General features: G+C 50.6%; 1 protein-coding gene across 6 annotated transcripts in view; it reads right to left on the reverse strand.

The window, feature by feature from the left end:
* Positions 1 to 4,295: 4,295 nt before the first annotated feature.
* Positions 4,296 to 17,473, reverse strand: part of TRIM9 (tripartite motif containing 9) — a 100,146-nt gene continuing 86,968 nt past the window's right edge. For 4 of the 6 annotated variants that reach the window (XM_048486117.1, XM_048486119.1, XM_048486118.1 and 1 more), the window contains 4 exons: positions 14,909 to 14,932; positions 10,693 to 10,996; positions 7,765 to 7,927; positions 4,296 to 4,872 (listed from right to left, as the gene is read on the reverse strand). In XM_048486117.1, coding sequence (XP_048342074.1) covers positions 4,810 to 4,872; positions 7,765 to 7,927; positions 10,693 to 10,996; positions 14,909 to 14,932 — 554 coding nt within the window. In that variant the 3' untranslated portion in view covers positions 4,296 to 4,809. The remainder of the gene's footprint in view (positions 4,873 to 7,764; positions 7,928 to 10,692; positions 10,997 to 14,908; positions 14,933 to 17,473) is intronic. The other 2 variants (XM_048486121.1, XM_048486120.1) reach the window with 1 other exon arrangement.

The raw sequence follows: 17,473 nt of genomic DNA on the forward strand, positions 1-17,473 counted from the left end.
TGGTCCATCGAGTCCAGCATCCCAACTCAGTCAGTGCTCATGTTTCCCAGACTTGCCGGAAGATGCCCGGTGGACGTTCTCGGAGAGCACCTCCCTTCCCCTCCCAACCCGGAAGAAACCAAGAAAGCAGCCAGGCACACTGGATGGTTCTCTGAACTAAAAGTCTTTTATTAGAACAACACAGGGGACCACTTCCGCGCTGGAGGTGGTTGTCCGCAGCCCCGGTCGCTGATACATGTTTTCATACGCCACGCTACGAGCGCTACTAGGAATCTATTCACGGGCATCAGTTTACATGGTCACGGAAGCCGGAACAACGTTGATGATGGGATCGGGGCTGCCGCGGGCTCCAGCCATAATGCGAGCCTCCCCGGAGATCAGAAACCGCGTCTCCCCGCAACCCGGCCCCTACGCAGCCAAGAGGAGCAAGGACTGTGACTGCGAGGTTAGCACCCATTCAATAAATTAGGTCAACGTAACGCACATCATGGCAGATAGAAACTGATTCTAAGAGGGAGGGGGGGTACTAAATGGGAAGGAGTTCTTATTTACAGAAATGTGTTTTGTTTCCGGGGCGCGTTTGCGTGTGTTCGTGTGCAGTTCAGGTCATTACAAGGAATCGTTCCCTTCATCCACTTTGCCTCCGCTCCAGCTTCAATGAACAAGAGTCACCCGCTCTTCACGTTTTAATGATCGAATGGCAAAGTGGCAAAACGGCCTCTTGACTGCTTACCACCGTCACCTCAGGGGCGGGGGGGGGGGGCGTTTCCCAAACCAAAATCAGATACCGGATGAGCATGCAGTGTGACGTTCACGTCGCAGAGCATATCAAATGGCGCCGACATCACAAGATGGACATGGGGGGAGGGGTCGCTTGTACATGGCAGCAGCCTCACTTAACCTTGCAGAATCTAAGGCCTCTTCCGCACACGCAAAATAATGCGTTTTCAAACCCCTTTCGCAACTGTTTGCAAGTGGATTTTGCCATTCCGCACAGCTTCAAAGAGCACTGAAAGCAGTTTGAAAGTGCATTATTCTGCATGTGCGGAATGAGCCTAAGGGGGGGGGGGTTGTTGGTAGGGCCGGCAGAAAGATTCTGAAAGCGGATACTTCCTGCCTTGTGAAGAAGATGATGATGAAGAAGAGAAGGAGGAGGAGGAGGAAAAGGAGAAAGAGGAAAAAGAAGAAAAAGAGGAGGAGATGGAGAAAGAAGGAGGAGGAGGAAGAGGAGGAGGAGGAGGAGGAATAGTAGTTTTCTTCTGGAATGCATGTCCTCACCTTGGCCATAAGCCAGCACCCAGAAGTAGGTCTCTAGGAATTCATGTGTCAAATTTGACCCAAGCACCATTTAGGGGGAAAAGCCAGCAGGCAACGGTAAAGAGGAAGACATTGGACTCTGGCGCTGAGACCTTCAACCATGCTGGAACTCTGTGGCCTCTTTGCAAGATAGCAAATTGACCATCTATGGATTGTTGCTCTTCTGTAACCCCAAAAGGCAAACCCAGAAGTTACCATGCATCATAACACTCTCCTTTAACTGCCTGCTCCTTCTCAGCTTCTTCAGCAGTCTTCAGACCTGCCTGGAACACAAGGGAGTTGTAGCCCTGCCTACTGTGGAGCAACATCTTTGCAATGTTGGAGCTGTCCCGGGTGCTGATTCCGTTAGCCATCTGCTTTCCTGCTATCTACCGCCTTGTTACGTTACCTGCTGTTTGATATCCATCTTGCTCAATGGCTGCCTCGGTAAGCCCAACGTGTCCTTCCTTAACATGGCAATAAATGAACCCCACTGACAAAATCACGCAGCTACAACTGCCCACTGCTAGAGCCATTGCTGCATTGCCTTTTCACTGTGCCGAATGCACATTCGGTCTATGACAGTGGTGGCGAACCTTTGGCACTCCAGATGTTATGGACTAGAATTCCCATCAGCCCCTGCCAGCATGGCCAATTGGTCATGCTGGCAGGGGTTGATGGGAATTGTAGTCCATAACATCTGGAGTAAATCCCCAGCACTCTCTGCATCCATGTAAGCATTCCAGCAGTGGCACCAAAGTGCGGTCATCTAGTAAGGGAATAGTCCGGTGTGATTTTCTTATAGAATCATAGAGTTGGAAGAGACTCCAAGGGGCCATCCAGTCCAACCCCCTGCCATGCAGGAACGCACAATCAGAGCACTCCCGACAGATGGCCATCCAGCCTCGCTTAAAAAACCTCCAAAGAAGGAGACTCCACCACACTCCTAAGCAGTGAATTTCACTGTCAAACGGCCCTGACTGTCAGGAAGTTCTTCCTGATGTTTAGATGGAATCTCTTTTCCTGCACTTTAAATCCATTACTCCTGGTCCTGGTCTCTGAGGTTGCAGAAAACAAGCTTGCTCCCTCTTCGACATGACATCCCTTCAAATGTTTAAACAAGGTTATCATGTCCCCCCTTAACCTTCGCTTCTCCAGACTAAACGTCCCCAGCTCCCTAAGTCTCTCCTCGTGGGCCGGGATTCCAGACCTCCAGGAGCAGTGGCGTAGGAGGTGAAGAGCTTGTTTATCTAATCTGGAGGAACCGGGTTTGATTCCCAGCTCTGCCGCCTGAGCTGTGGAGGCTTATCTGGGGGATTCAGATTAGCCTGTGCACTCCCACACACGCCAGCTGGGTGACCTTGGGCTAGTCACAGCTTCTTGGAGCTCTCTCAGCCCCACCCACCTCTCACAGGGTGTTTGTTGTAAGGTGGGAAGGGCAAGGAGATTGTCAGCCCCTTTGAGTCTCCTGCAGGAGAGAAAGGGGGGATAAAAATCCAAACTCCTCTTCTTCTTCTTCTTGAACTGTGGTGCCCACAACTGGACGCTACAACATTCCAGATGAGGTCTGAGCAACGCAGAATAGAGAGGTACTATTATGTCCCTTAATCCAGACACATACTCTCTTATTGGTGCCTTTTAAAATCCCCCCCACCCCTTCCAGGGCTTAAAGTCCCTGAAGCGCATTCCTGCTCTGTGAAGGCCATTCCCGCTTTTCCAGAGAAGGACCGCCTTTCGAAAGCACCCTGCTTCCCTCTCGGGACGCAGGAGGGTAACAGGGGAGGTCCTGCTGAACAAACTGGGATTTTTGCATTCACAACGAGCCACCATCACTCCAAACAGCGATAACACAACAGGGAAAAACCCTGGCTTAAAATCCCAGATCAGCACCCGCCGGCCAATCACAACCTGAAGTCTGTAGCACTAGAGACTATGTGCACCTGAGTGAGGTCTTAAGTAAGATGCTTATCCCCTTAGTGAGTCTGAACAAAAAATTTAGGTCAAAAATGGAGGGAAAGGGTCTGCTTTTTTAACAATTTACAAATAGAGAGGCCCTCTTCCTCTCTGTAACTTCCGGCATTTTTTCCTCTAGGTTGGCCACTTTCTCGGGCTTGTTTGGTGAACTGGATTTGTTTTCCCCCCCCCCACTCCTACACATGAAGCCTGCTGGTTGACCCTGGGCCAGGCAGAGTTCTCTCAGAACTCTCTCAGCCCCACCTACCTCGCAAGGTGTCTACTGTGGGGAGAGGAAGGGAACGGCGTTTGTAAGCCACTTTGAGCCTCCTTACAGGAGAGAAAGGGGAGCATAAACCCAAGTTGTACTTCTTCTTCTCTTCTTCTTCATGTCCTGTGGTTTCCTGTGAACTACCTCAGACATCCTTTCGGCCCAAATCCTTGCGTCTACATTTTTAAAAATAAAGAACTAAGAACGGTCGCGAGGTATGTTTGTCGGCCTCCACTGCGCCGCCGCGAGGGCTGTTCCCCATTTCGACGACCTTTTCACCCATTGCTCAGTTTTGACTAAGAAGAGAAACAGAAGCGTTTCCCGAAATTCGGCGACGGATTCCCCTCGGCTTTGTGTCCAAACTACCTTGCAGTCCAAGGCCAACGTCTTTGAGGAGAAAGGCCGTTCCGGTGGAGCCGCGGAGCAGACTCTGGAAATGTCGGCAGCATTAATGGATGCGGGTGTCCCCCCTCCCCCTCCCCCTCCCCCTCCCCCTCCCCACCAAGCATTTGTGTAATTATGTTTAATGCAATCCAAGGAAATGAGGACGGTTTCCCTTGAAGCAGTGGGCGGCACAAAAAGTGGCGTAAGAGGTTAAGAGCTTGTGTATCTGATCTGGAGGAACCGAGTTTGATTCCCAGCTCTGCCGCCTGAGCTGTGGAGGCTTATCTGGGGAATTCAGATTAGCCTGTGCACTTCAATGCGATGCCAGCTGGGTGACCTTTGGGCTAGTCACAGCTGAGCTCTCTCAGCCCCACCCTACCTCCCAGGGTGTTTGTTGTGAGGGGGGAAGGGCAAGGAGATTGTCAGCCCCTTTGAGTCTCCTGCAGGAGAGAAAGGGGGGATATAAATCCAAACTCTTCTTCTTCTTCTTCTTCTTCGGCTGCACGAGCAGCGGACAAGTCGCCTTTGGGAGAAAAGGAAAATCCATGCTGGAACGAAAACCGAGTCCAAAAGTGGGAGATGTATCCAATCTCGGGCTCTCCGAGACGGCTTTTTTTGGACCGAAAGAGCACAAAAGAGAGAAGCCAACGCACAAAGAGCACACAGGGCCGGTGAGAGGGAGCGGGTTTGCTGCAGAGCTGTGGGCTACGCCGTCTGGTTTGTCCTTTCTGTTCTCTAAGTGTTTTTCTGCTTTACCGCATTTGGTTTTTCGCTGGCCCGGAGGCTCCAGCCGACCAGATATTCCCCCGCTGCCTCCTTCGAGGGCGGTTCCTGATGAAAAGCCACACAGCTCTCTCGATGTGTCCTGAGAAAAGGCCAGGCGGGGCATAATGCTGGCTCCATCTTTACTGCATGGCGCCCCGTGTGTGGTAAAAGTCCGGGACCGGCAAACCGGTGTGGAGCGTCACCTGCAAATCCAAGAACACGCAGTTCAGCCTCGGGAGCGTTTTATTTGAGGGGACCCGGCGAGGGGGGCCCCCGGATTTTATTTTTACGACAGCTTTTTGAAAGACACATTATTGCTGTTGTTGTTGTTATTATTTCACATTTTTATCCCGCCCTATCCGGAAAAGGCTCAGGGTGGGTTACAACAATTAAACACCATAAAATATTTTTAAAACAACGTTACCATTAAAATTGCAAAACACCTATAACATATTGAAACATTAGATTAGAAGAAGAAGAAGAAGAAGAAGAAGAAGAAGAAGAAGAAGAAGAAGAAGAAGAAGAAGAAGAAGAAGAAGAAGAAGAAGAAGAAGAGTTTGGATTTATATCCCCCCTTTCTCTCCTGCAGGAGACTCAAAGGGGCTTACAATCTCCTTGCCCTTCCCCCCGCACAACAAACACCCTGGGAGGTAGGTGGGGCTGAGAGAGCTCCGAGAAGCTGTGACTAGCCCAAGGTCACCCAGCTGGCATGGGTGGGAGTGCACAGGCTAATCTGAATCCCCCAGATAAGCCTCCACAGCTCAGGCGGCAGAGCTGGGAATCAAACCCGGTTCCTCCAGATTAGATACACGAGCTCTTAACCTCCTACGCCACTGCTGCTCCTTAATTAATAAATAATGTATAGATTAATAAATAATGTATAAAAATAGATGGCATTTTAAGAAACAGACCGTCTCATCCCTACGTTCCCCCCCCCCCCCTTGGTTTCAGAGGCCAAGAGGAGCTGTTGATACCGGCTGGCTAGTTGGGAAAGGCCTGGTGCAGGGGTGGCCAACCTATGATGCTCCAGATGTTCATGGACTACAATTCCCATCAGCCTCTGCTGATGGGAATTGTAGTCCATGAACATCTGGAGCACCATACGTTGGCCACCCCCAGAGCACTATACGTTGGCCACCCCTGGAGCACCATATGTTGGCCACTCCCGGCCTGGTGGAACAACCAGGTTTTGCAAGCCCTACAGAACAAAGATAGTTCCTGCAGGGCTCTAACCTCGGCTGGTAGTTTGTTCCACCAGGCCGGAGACAGGGCCGAAAAAACCCTGGCTCGTGTCAAAGCCATCCGGATGTCTCTCGGGCCGGGAACATAAAACCAACATCTGAAACAACACAAAATCACAACACGAAAAACCCAAACAAACAAAACAGATAAAACAGAAAGAAAAAAAGGACTTGCCATTTCTTCTACACTGAATATAGTTATCTTTACGGTTAAACGTTTGCTTTTTAGTTATAGCCATTAAAAAGCATTAAATCTTAAATGTTATCCCTTGAAAGATTCACCCCTTTTTCTAATATAGCTGAATTCCTAATCTTTCATGCCTCAAAACCACAAATCATCAATTCATATATTTCTGTCTTGCGTAAGGTGACCAGATGGTCACCTTTGTAAACTGGGATGGGCGGGTAGGCGGGCAGAGCACACTGCCTTCTGGGGTGCTCCCGTTTCCTGCCCTGTGATAGGGCAGGAAATGGGAGCGCCCCAGAAGGCAGTGCTCCTGCGGCCGCGTGCGCAGGAAGCTGCCGCACTGCCTTGCGCCCCAGAAGGCAGTGCGGCAGCCTTCCAAGAATCGGGACACTTTGAAAAACCAGCGGGACGCGGGACAAATTGTCTTAAGGCAGGACTGTCCCGCCAAAAGCGGGACGTCTGGTCACCGTAGTCTTGCGTAAAAAGCCCGTCAGTCCGGAGAGCATTTTAAAGCCCGTTTGCAATTATAACGCCTGCTCTGACAATGACGGATAGGCCCTTTATTTTCAGGGGAAAGTCCTCAGTGGAGGACAACGAGCAACATTTTGTGGGGTTTTTTTTACTTTAAATCACAGCTGACTTTTGGTGACCCCGGGGAGTTTTCAAGGCAAGGGGTAACTTGGCATTAGTCTGCCTCCAAATCACACTCCTTGAATTCCTTGGAAGTCTCCAATCCAAATATTTGCCAGCAGAGGCGTATGTGGGGGGGGGGGGAGGGGATGGTGCCTGGAGACAACACCTCCCCCGGGCGCTCGGGGGAGGGACTCGGGGCAACTTGGACGGGCACCACAGCAGCAGGTTGGTTTCTGTTGGGAGTACCCACCTGTTGGAAGTACCCACAGGTGCCACCAGGCTGCTCAGGAGTGATACCTGCACAGCGCAATTAAGAGTGTGTTTTTGCTTCATGTTGGAGGGCCCAGCCCGTCTCTGCCCCCTCCAGACCGTCAAGGTCCTCCATTGATCCCTGCAGCTCTCTGTTCTAGGCCTTCTACTCTGAACTGGATTTCCTCCCTCCAACACCAGATGGCACCAGCTCCTCTCAAACCAAGAGCCAGTGTGGTGTAGTGGTTAAGAGCAGGTGGATTCTAAAATGGAGAACCGGGTTTGATTACCCACTCCTCTACCTGAGCGGCAGAGGCTAATCTGGTGAAACAGGTGTGTTTCCGCACTCCTACCTTCCTGCTGGGTGCCCTTGGGCTAGTCACAGTTCTCTCAGGACTCTCTCAGCCCACCTACCTGTCAAGGTGTCTGTTGTGGGGAGGGGAAGGGAAAGGATCTTGACACCCACCTTGAGTCTCCTTACAGGAGAGAAAGATGGAGTATAAATCCAAACTACTACTACTACTCCTCTTTTTCTTCTTCTTCCTCTTCTTCTTCCTCTTCTCCTTCTTCTTCTCCTTCTTCTTCCTCCTGTTCTTCTTCTTCTTCTTCTCCTCCTTCTCCTTCTTCTCCTTCTCCTCCTCTTCTCCTCCTCCTCCTTCTTCTTCCTCCCTTTCTTCTTCTTTTTCTTTTCTCCTCCTCCTCCTCCTTCTTCCACAAATGCCATTACAACAGCCCCCCCACATTCTCTCCCCCCAGCTGCCCCCCAATCCCTTCTCAGGGGTTACCTGCACGTTCCTGTTCAGGCTGACAGCTGGAAAGAAGATGCCCTCCAGGTTCTCGAAGGCCACCGGCCCCTGCTGGTCCTCATTGATGGAGAAGGTCAGAGTCCTCCTGGTCAGATCAAGCAAGACGCCCACGGTGGCCCCTTTGGTGATGCCCCCTTCGGTCCTGTCGAGGAGGGAAGCACGGCAGCTCGTGAGCAACACACCCAAGCAAATCCATTAGGGGGCATTTTCTGTTGCGGAGCACCTTGGTGTTTTTTGGCCACAAAGAAACATGTCAGTGTTCATGGAAACCCACGATGCAGTGAGGCATGTCGTATGCGCTAATGCTCAGAAGGACAGGGTGCTTTTTCAGCTGTGTGTCAGGGATCACACTGGAGCCTCAGCAAGCAAGTTATTAGAAGAAGAACATCAGAAGAGCCCTGCTGGATCAGACCAGTGACCAGTGGCGTATCTGCCTAGGGACAAGGGGTACCCCTTGTCCCCAGGCGCCACTCTTCTGGTCACTGCAGGGGCTTTAGAATTGGCCCCCCAATGCATGACCAGGAAGTCTCGCTTCGTCTGGTCGCTGTGGTGCCTCCTCAACCCCTGGCCCCTCGGGAGGCATGCAAACGACAAGGCCCTCAACCTCACCCTAGACTCCCCCCTCCCTTCCTTCCCCCCATCCGGCAGCCTCCAGTCTCTTCTGACCTCCCCTCTGGGAAGGTCAGAAGAGACTGCAGTCCCGGCCTCGGAGACTTTATTTTATAAGCACTGAGGCCAGGGGTGGGGCATGGGGAGCAGGAAGTCCCACCCCTTCCTGCTCCCCAAGCCCCACCCCCTGGCCTCAGTGCTTATAAAATAAGATCTCTGAGGCTGGGACTGCAGTCTCTTCTGGCCTGCCCGAAGGCCAGAAGAGACTGCAGGCTGCTGGCTGGGAGCCCAGCAGGCAGGGGGAGTCTGTGGAGGGGGGGAGGTAGGCACCCTAGACCTTGCCCATGTCCATGGTGACATGGGCGGGGTTGAGGGCAGTGGGGGTGGAGCCTGGGGCATCAGAGGGCGGAGCTAGGGTGGTGGAGGGAGAGCCTGGGGGGCAACCTGGAGACAATTTGTCTCCGGGCGCCATTTACCCCTGGTACGCTTCTGCCAATGACAGTCCATCTAGTCTAGCATCCTGTCTCTCACAGTGGCCAGCCGGTTCCTCTGGAGGTCCATCTACACAGCATAGAGGCCGAGGCTTTCATAAAACTGTCTGAAGAGCTCTGCTGGATCAGACCCGTGGTCCATCTAGTCCAGCATCCTGCCTCATCCAGTGGCCAATCAGTTCCTCGGGAGGGCCAGCAACAGACCCTAGTGACCATTAGAACATTCCTCCTTAGACCACCTATAAACTAATAAAAAGCTAATAAAACGAATAAAATAAACACACCCAGCTATAAAATAAACTCTGGAGAGAGGAGAAGCCGATCCTTCTGTTGCCCAACAGCGCCACCATCTGGTCAGAAGGTAACAACACCACTACCAAACGGCAAAGATCTGGAGACAGCGGGGAGCCATACTGTTGCCAACTCCAGACTGGTAAATTCCCAGTGTTTGGGGGGGGGAGGGTGAAACTTGGGGAAGGAAGGGTTTGGGGAAAAGGATCTCAATGAGGAATAATGCTATAGGCTCCACCTTCTGAAGCGGCAGTTTTCTCCAGGGGAATTGATTTCTGTGGTCTGGAGAGCCACTGTAATTCCTGAAGATCTCCACGCCCCTCCACGCCCCTCGGGAGCCCTTAAGATTTCCTTCCCTCTCCCCCCCCCCCCCGGCTTCTAGAAAATTACCAAGCATGGCCTGTCTCTTGAACAGCCTATCGATCAAACACAGACTAACTCAGGGGTCCCCAAGCTGACGTATTTGAAATTCTAAACTGGCAAGGTGGGCACAGGAAGAAAATGGCTGCCATAAAAATGGCGGGCGCAGGGGGTGGAGCCAACCACAGAATGGCTGCCGCAGGAGGTGGAGCCAGCCACAAAATGGCTGCCACAGCTTAGCTCCAGTGACACAGTACAGATCTTTGTGCTGTGCTGGCAGCTGCAGCCGAAGCAACATTTAAAAAAATCAGTAGAGCCAATGAAATACCTGGCTGGACAAAAGTCCTACCTGGCCTCATCCACTTCCCAAGATGGGCACCAAAAGTGTTGGAGGCACCCGCGGGTGCCACGTTAGAAACCCCTGGACTAGGTGGTTCTTGGATGGCCCATTCCAACCCACCTACTCAGCAACAGACAACCAGAGGTGGGATCCAGCAGGTTCTCACCAGTTCCCGAGAGTGGGTTACTAATTATTTGTGTGTGCCGAGAGGGGGTTACTAATCGGGTCCGCTTTTCCATTAGAAATTCCATTAGGTCCAAAAATCATAAAGTCCTGTTGTTTCCTATGTGGCTGGTTAGCGAAGGTAGAAAACGGGATAATTCTCCCTGTTGGGCTGTTTTAAAAACATGTTTTAGAAATATGGTAAAGTTCCTTGTCTAAGGAAAGTATCCTTCTTTTGATTTCTAGAAACAAAATTCAGTATTTGAAAGTATTAAGTATTTGACAGGCAGTCAATTAGAGGAGAAGTAGTTGTTTCTGTTGGCAGTAGACGATAGGACTTGCTTTAATGAGTTTAAATTATGGACAGAAAGATACCAGCTGGAAATTAGGAACTTTTTTTTTACAGTAAGAGTTTTTTACAGTAACAGAGAAATTATTAATGCCCCGCCCCCAGAATGCCTGGTCACGCCCCCGTCGTGCCCCGCCCAGCCCCATTGGCGCTACGCCACTGTTTGAATCCCACCACCATGGGAACCTGTTACTAAAATTTTTGGATCCCACCACTGCAGACAACCCATTTTGCATGTTGAAGATTCCAGACGCAATCTAGCTCCCGGGGGCCTCAGACAAACAGAAGGGGCCGGGACCACATACCTGTTGGTGTGTGAGTTGTTGTGCATGAACCAGCTCCGGTTGTTGTCCACGTACATGGCCCACGCTTTGTCGTCCTTCCCCAGCATGACGTCCTTGGCCACGTCGACGTGGGCCACCCCGAAGGCCGGGTCCGGGTGGTTGTCGTAGCGGTCAATCGACAGCTCCCAATAGTGGAGCCCTTTGGAGAAGCCGGTCTTTCCCAGCACGACCCGGTCGTCGTAGCTGTTGCAAGTGACGGTCAGGTTGTCGTTGGAGAAGATGATGTCCGAGTGGGCGGTGCTGGGGTCGAAGGAGAACCAGGCGACTGGAAACGGGCACAAAACGCAGGCGAGTTAGTCTCGGGAAGGAGATCGGGGAGCTCGGAAGCGTGGGAGGGAAAGGGCCACGTCGCCAAGGTGGGCAGTTGGCTCTTTCTGTGTGCTTCTGGTGTCATGCCCCTAGAGACATCCCTGCTATTTTCCTTATTTAAGCCTCAGTTTTACCCTTAGAATGGGTTTAGATGCCTTTTATACAGCGTTCTGTGAGAGGGACCCTTCGTTAGACCCTGTCCCTTTAAGAAGCCCTCTAGAGGCAAGAGCACTATAGCATTCTTATTACCCTGTTTCCCCGAATATAAGACATCCCCTGAAAATAAGATGTAGTAGAGGTTTTGCTGAAGTGCGAAATATAAGGCATCCCCCGAAAGTCAGACGTAGCAATGTTTTTGTTGGGAAGCATGCCTGACAAACAGAACACAGAAAAATAAGACATCCCCTGAAAATAAGACATAGCGCATCTTTGGGAGCAAAAATTAATATAAGACACTGTCTTATTTTCGGGGAAACATGGTAGTTAGCAGTTCCTGTTTTACAGTCTGTTTTAGTTCAGGTGTCTGGAAAACGCTGGAGACAGCAATATCTCAGACGGTTAAGGTGTTAAAGATCCGTGATATTTAAGTAATCCAGTTTCAACGGAATTGCAAGGAAACAGGGTCCAAGCAGAGGACACGGGGAGATCTCAGAAGCAGCACAAGCAACACAGATTTCCTTAGAAGCAGGTAAGGAAAGTGTTGGTGTCTGCAAGTTCTTCAATCTCCAATTGTTTCCAGCATCACAAGTATTCTTTATCAGACAGACTTCATGGGAGGAGTCAGAGTCCTAAACTTTCAGTATTATTAAACTGTTTTTGAACTGTTGCTTATTTGTCTGTGGGTCTTACACGCTGTTCTGGCCAAGTGCAAAGCACCTGACTTTTAGTTTGCTTGGGGAACAGAATCAGTGATGGGATTCAAAAATTTTAGTAACAGGTTACCATGGTGGTGGGATTCAAACAGTGGCGTAGCGCCAATGGGGCTGGGCGGGGCACGAAGGGGGCGTGACCAGGCATTCTGGGGGCGGGGCATTCCTGGGCGGGGCAGTGGCAAGGACGCAGGGCACACGTGCCCCAGGTGCAGTTCCCCTTTGCCTCGCCTCTAGATTCAAATAATGACTGTTTAAAGTATTTTTAAAAGCAATATACCGTATGGTAGGGTATTATTTCTTTTCCGTATAATTATATTGATTGATTTTAAATAATAACATAAGGAGAGAAACCAAAAACTGTTTACAATTGTTAACATATTACAAACATATCTAATTGTCTCTCTCTCTCAACCCCCCCAACTAAAACATCCTATATTGCCCCCCTCCTTCCCATATTTCCCTCCCTCCCTATTTTCTACTTCCCCTTCAGATTCCTATAACTACTTTATCTATTCCACTTGAAAGAAAACTAACAGAAGGAGAGATCCAAAATCCTTAATCTAAAAGAGTAGTTTAAACTCCTCTCTTTCCAATATAAATTTCAAGGGGGAAAAAGAAAATGAAAAATCTTTACCGATTATACTTTCCCAACCTTTATACCAATGAACAACAACAAAAAAGAATTACTATATATTGTATTATTTCATACAGTTCATACACAAATGGGGGGGTGCCATGTGGGGCAGGGGGGCCGCAGGGGGCCCTGGGGGGCGCTTTTTGCATCCCCCACTTGACGAGATTTGTTGTACCCAGGGACAGAGATTACCCCCTTGTCCCTAGTGGAGTTAATCATTAATAACCGGTTCTCCGAACTGAGAAAATTTTAGTAACCGGTTCTACCGAATAGGTGCAAATAGGTTGCATCCCACCTCTGAACAGAACATTCGGGAAAAGAGTAATGAGCCAGGATGAGGTGGGACAGATGCCGGGGGCCGCCGGGGACTTTGGTGGGGCCCAACCTCCCCCCGTCCACACATCTTGCGTACTGCCCGCCCCTTCTCTACCTGCTCATCTGCGCTCCCAGCTAAACCCAAAACATAAAACAGCCATACCAGTGACAAATACCTCAAAAGAAATAAGCAACCAGGTGGAAAGAGGGTGAACGTTTGATCAGGTATCGAGAGTAAGAGTCCCATCCAATTGGGGGAGAGAATTGCTTGTGGGAGCGGCACACCGCCGTGTCAGCAGATTCACCCTCCCTGGGGCACTCACCCCGGTGGAGGGGCAATTCCGCTGGCATGATGTCCGATGTCCGGCCACCCACGGCACTGGAATGCCACATGGGATGCTGCCCCAGTGTCCCAGCGCCCCGCCACTGGCATAGCGGGAACATGCTGGGGGCGTGGCCAGGGGAGGAGTCAACTCCCTCCCAGCTTTTGCCAGCATTATGCTGGTGGTCCATACTGTAGATTTAAGCTACCCTTTTGGACAGCAAAAGTTCATTGAAACCCAAAGAGGCTGCAGCGTTTGGGACTCTTTAGTTTGGAGAGGAGGCGTCTGAGGGGGGATATGATTGAAGTCTATACAATTATGCAGGGGGTAGAAAATGTGGACAGAGAGAAATTGTTCTCTCTTTCTCACAATACTAGAACCAGGGGGCATCCATTGAAAATGCTGGGGGGAAGAATTAGGACAAATTAGGACTAATTAGGAAGAATTAGGACTAATAAAAGGAAACACTTCTTCACACAACGTGTGATTGGGGTTTGGAATATGCTGCCACAGGTGGTGGTGATGGCCACTAACCTGGATAGCTTTAAAAGGGGCTTGGACAGATTTATGGAGGAGAAGTCGATCTATGGCTACCAATCTTGATCCTCCTTGATCTCAGATTGCAAATGCCTTAGCAGACCAGGTGCTCGGGAGCAGCAGCCGCAGAAGGCCATTGCTTTCACATCCTGCAGGTGAGCTCCCAAAGGCACCTGGTGGGCCACTGCGAGTAGCAGAGTGCTGGACTAGATGGACTCTGGTCTGATCCAGCAGGCTCTTTCTTATGTTCTTATGTTCTTATGAGTTTCTGGGTTTCTTGGGGAGACTTTTTGACCTTTCGAGCCTCCCCACGCCGCCTCTTTGGGGGTGGCGTCTGGGTACAATTGCAGCAGCATGGCCAGGCCCCCAATTCTTGAATGGAGCTGTAAATTGTTTATGCCAAAAACAAGGATGTATGAGCCTTCATTTTGTAAACAATTTAGTTGTGTGGTGCTTGTGGGCTTTTCCGGGCTGCGTGGCCGTGGTCTGGTAAATCTTGTTCCAACCAGTTGAGTCCGGGCGTGTAAAGCCTTCAACAGTTTAGCTATGTATTACACCTTAGGTATTTGTGAACTTATAGTATGTTTCTGTGTTGATATATGTATTGAAGAGATACAGTCTTCTCTTCTAGAATTTAATAGAGAAAAGTGCGGTGTTTATCAGTAATAACAATTAAGAATGAATTTTGCATAAGTTCTTAAAGAGCAAGTCGTCATATCTTTTTGTGTTACTACTCAGTGAAGGCAAAAATTGGGACCCCTTTGGTGAAATGTATTTTCTGAGTTTGTGGGTTTGGGGTTGTTATTGTTGTTTTGGCATTTGCAACCCTTTTAAGTCTTAAAAATAACATCTTCTTTAGAAAATAACAGCATGCAGATTCCCATTAGGAATCCTCTCCTAATGGAGAAGAGCACAAAGGAATCTTTGCGTATGTGAAGCTTCATACGCCGCAGGGCTTCCGGAAAGCAAACTGCACAAGCACAAATTCCAACTCCAACATCCGCATTGGGCAACAACAATTCTCACAGACGAGACACCACTTTCTGACCACACACACAAGAAAAACACACCTCTTTGGCCATGCCACATATATTATTATTTTAAAAAAAACAAAAAAACATATCCAACACTGTGATTTACTGGCACCCCCCACCCCACCCCCACGCCATGCATTAAGAATTTCCTACCTGCTACCAGTTTTTTAATATCAACTGTAGTCATTTCCGAGAGCGATGCATGAAGAGAAAACAAACAGGAAGCAAAGTCGGCAATTAAATACAGAGACTGAGAACTCCTGTGGTGGGTTGTGCATAAGTTTGGCCACTGCCCACCCCCACCCCCCCAAACATCAATACATCATTTCAATGCTCACAGAAACCCTGCGCAGGTATACATAAAACACAGTTGAGACCACGTAACATGCAGAGATGGAAATAAGAGGGTGATCAGAGCCGACCCGGCCAGCTCCCAAAAACGGGCCTCTAGTTTTGCAAAAAAATAAAACCAGGTCTAGATTTCGGGGCTGAATCCAAGCTGCCTTCAAAGGGGCCCTTCTTTAAATGCCCGGCCCCGATCCAGCATTCCTTTTTCGAGCGCTGCAGCTTCATCAGACCTCAGAGACTGGAGCAGCGAGAATGCTAGCCTCGATCCGGGGAACGCTCGGTTCGAATCCCTGCTCGGCTGTGTGTGACTTGGGGCCAGCAAAGGCCACCTTGTGTGAAGGGCAGGGGTGTATCTGCCACGGGGACATGTGGGGTCACGTCCCTGGGCGCCACCCATTTGATCATGTGGGGATGCAAAATTGCGCCCCCCATGTGATCAAGCTGTGGTCAAGGGTCGGGAGCCTGCATGTCCCTCTGGCAGGGACAGATGTCCCTGCTGGCAGCAGCTGGCGCCAGGTTGCGGCAAGCTTAAGGTGACCAGATTTTCATCTTTTTATAGCGGGACGTGCACGTGTGCGCGCGCACCCGCAGGAGTGCACTGCCTTCTGGGGCGCTCCCCTTTTCCCGCCCTGTGACTGGGCGGAAACCGGGAGCGCCCCAGAAGGCAGTGCGGCAGCCTTCCAAAAATCGGGACATTTTAAAAACCCCGCAGGACGCGGGACAAATTGCTTAAAAGCGGGACTGTCCCGCCAAAAGCGGGACGTCTGGTCACACTAGGCAAGCTCCTCGAGCGAGGCAGGGGCAGACTCCAATGGAGTTGGAGCAGCTAGCATTGGGCTGGGAGCCTGCCGAGGGATGCCCCTCGATGGGCCCGTGGCAGGCTCCCAGCCTGGTGCCAGCTGCTGCTGCCTGACAGCCCCCCCACACACAGATATGGGGGTGCGGGGGAGGCGCAAAGGGCACCATTTATTGCCAGTATGCCTCTGGTGAAGGGAAGACATATTTGTTCGAAGCTCCTTGCTTCTACCAAACATTATGGACCAGGTGCCCCCAATGTGGTGCTCATAGGCCCCATGGCACCCACCGATGCCTCTCCTGGCACCCATCAAGTGTTTTAGAAAGTGGGAGGGGCCAAGTTTGGCTTTCCCAGCAAGGCTTCTCCTTGGCCTGTAGTGATTTGATTGGCTGGGCAGACAAAAGACGTTGTTTGGGCAGTCGCTGCCGTTGTTACTGTGTGACTGAAGGTCAGCCGCAGCTGCCATTTTGTGGCTGGCTCCGCCTCCTTTGGCAGCCATTTTGTGGCTTTGCCCGCCATGTTGTGTCAGAGCCTGCAGGCTCAAACAGCTTGGGGATCGCTGCTATTGACCTTAGCAGGCCCAATAACTGTATGAACAGAGGCACACTGGGACGTTTGGGGCATGCTGGAGTTGGTGGCTCATGCCATGTTGCTGGCATTTGGGGCTTGGTTAGTTCCTGGCCATTGGAGGGCTTCCTGGACTTTTCCCAGTAGGGTGAAGGCCCCGGCTTCCCTTTCTCCTTCCCTACGTGTAGCTCCCAGACCCCGTGGGGGTCAGGAAGGAATGTTCCTCCAGGCCAGATTGGCTTCCTATAGGCACAGAGGTTTGTTTGCCTTCCTATAGGCACAGAGCAGAGATCACTGAGGGAGGGGGTAGTTGTGAATTTCCTGAATTGTCTAGGGGGCTGGGCTAGATGACTCTAGGGGTCCCTTCCAGTCGTATGTTTCTGCATTTCTAAATATCTGCTTTGCCCCCTTGAGGTTTTCTCTCCACTAAGCTTGAAATAAAAAATGGCCCATGGCCTTTTTCGCACACACGGTTTGTTCTTGATTTAATATGTGAGGTCGTCACGGTTTCTGCCTTTTTTTCGCACACACTTGAGCCGTAATGTGGCCCGACCCCTAATCTGTACCTCATTTCAGCCTTTGTCCCACATTTTTCCTGTCGCTCGATAATTGTGCAACTTTCTTGGATAAAACGGATTCCCCCCACAATCTGGTGCCTAGGTGCAAAACACAACTGGAGCAAGCGACTGCGAGGGATCACGCCCACTGTGTGATGCGATTTCCTCCAACCAATCAGGATGCGGTTGAGCTTGCCAGTTGTGTGCGCACATTTCACATGGAACCCGCCCCTGGACAGCACAACAGCCAATCAGAATCGTCGTTTGCACCGCATTCCAGGGCGATGCAAATACAGATGAGTTGTGAAGCAACCAGAAGATCCGTAACAACCTGGTGATGTGTGAATACTCTCGAGTGACAAAACAGCAACAAAAAGGTCAGGATGTCAATGCAGATTGCTTTAATTCTAGAACAAACCGTGTGTGTGAAAAAGGCCCATGTTAGTTTTT

This window comes from Sphaerodactylus townsendi, linkage group LG02 (assembly GCF_021028975.2).
Source record: "Sphaerodactylus townsendi isolate TG3544 linkage group LG02, MPM_Stown_v2.3, whole genome shotgun sequence".
Taxonomy (NCBI): domain Eukaryota; kingdom Metazoa; phylum Chordata; class Lepidosauria; order Squamata; family Sphaerodactylidae; genus Sphaerodactylus; species Sphaerodactylus townsendi.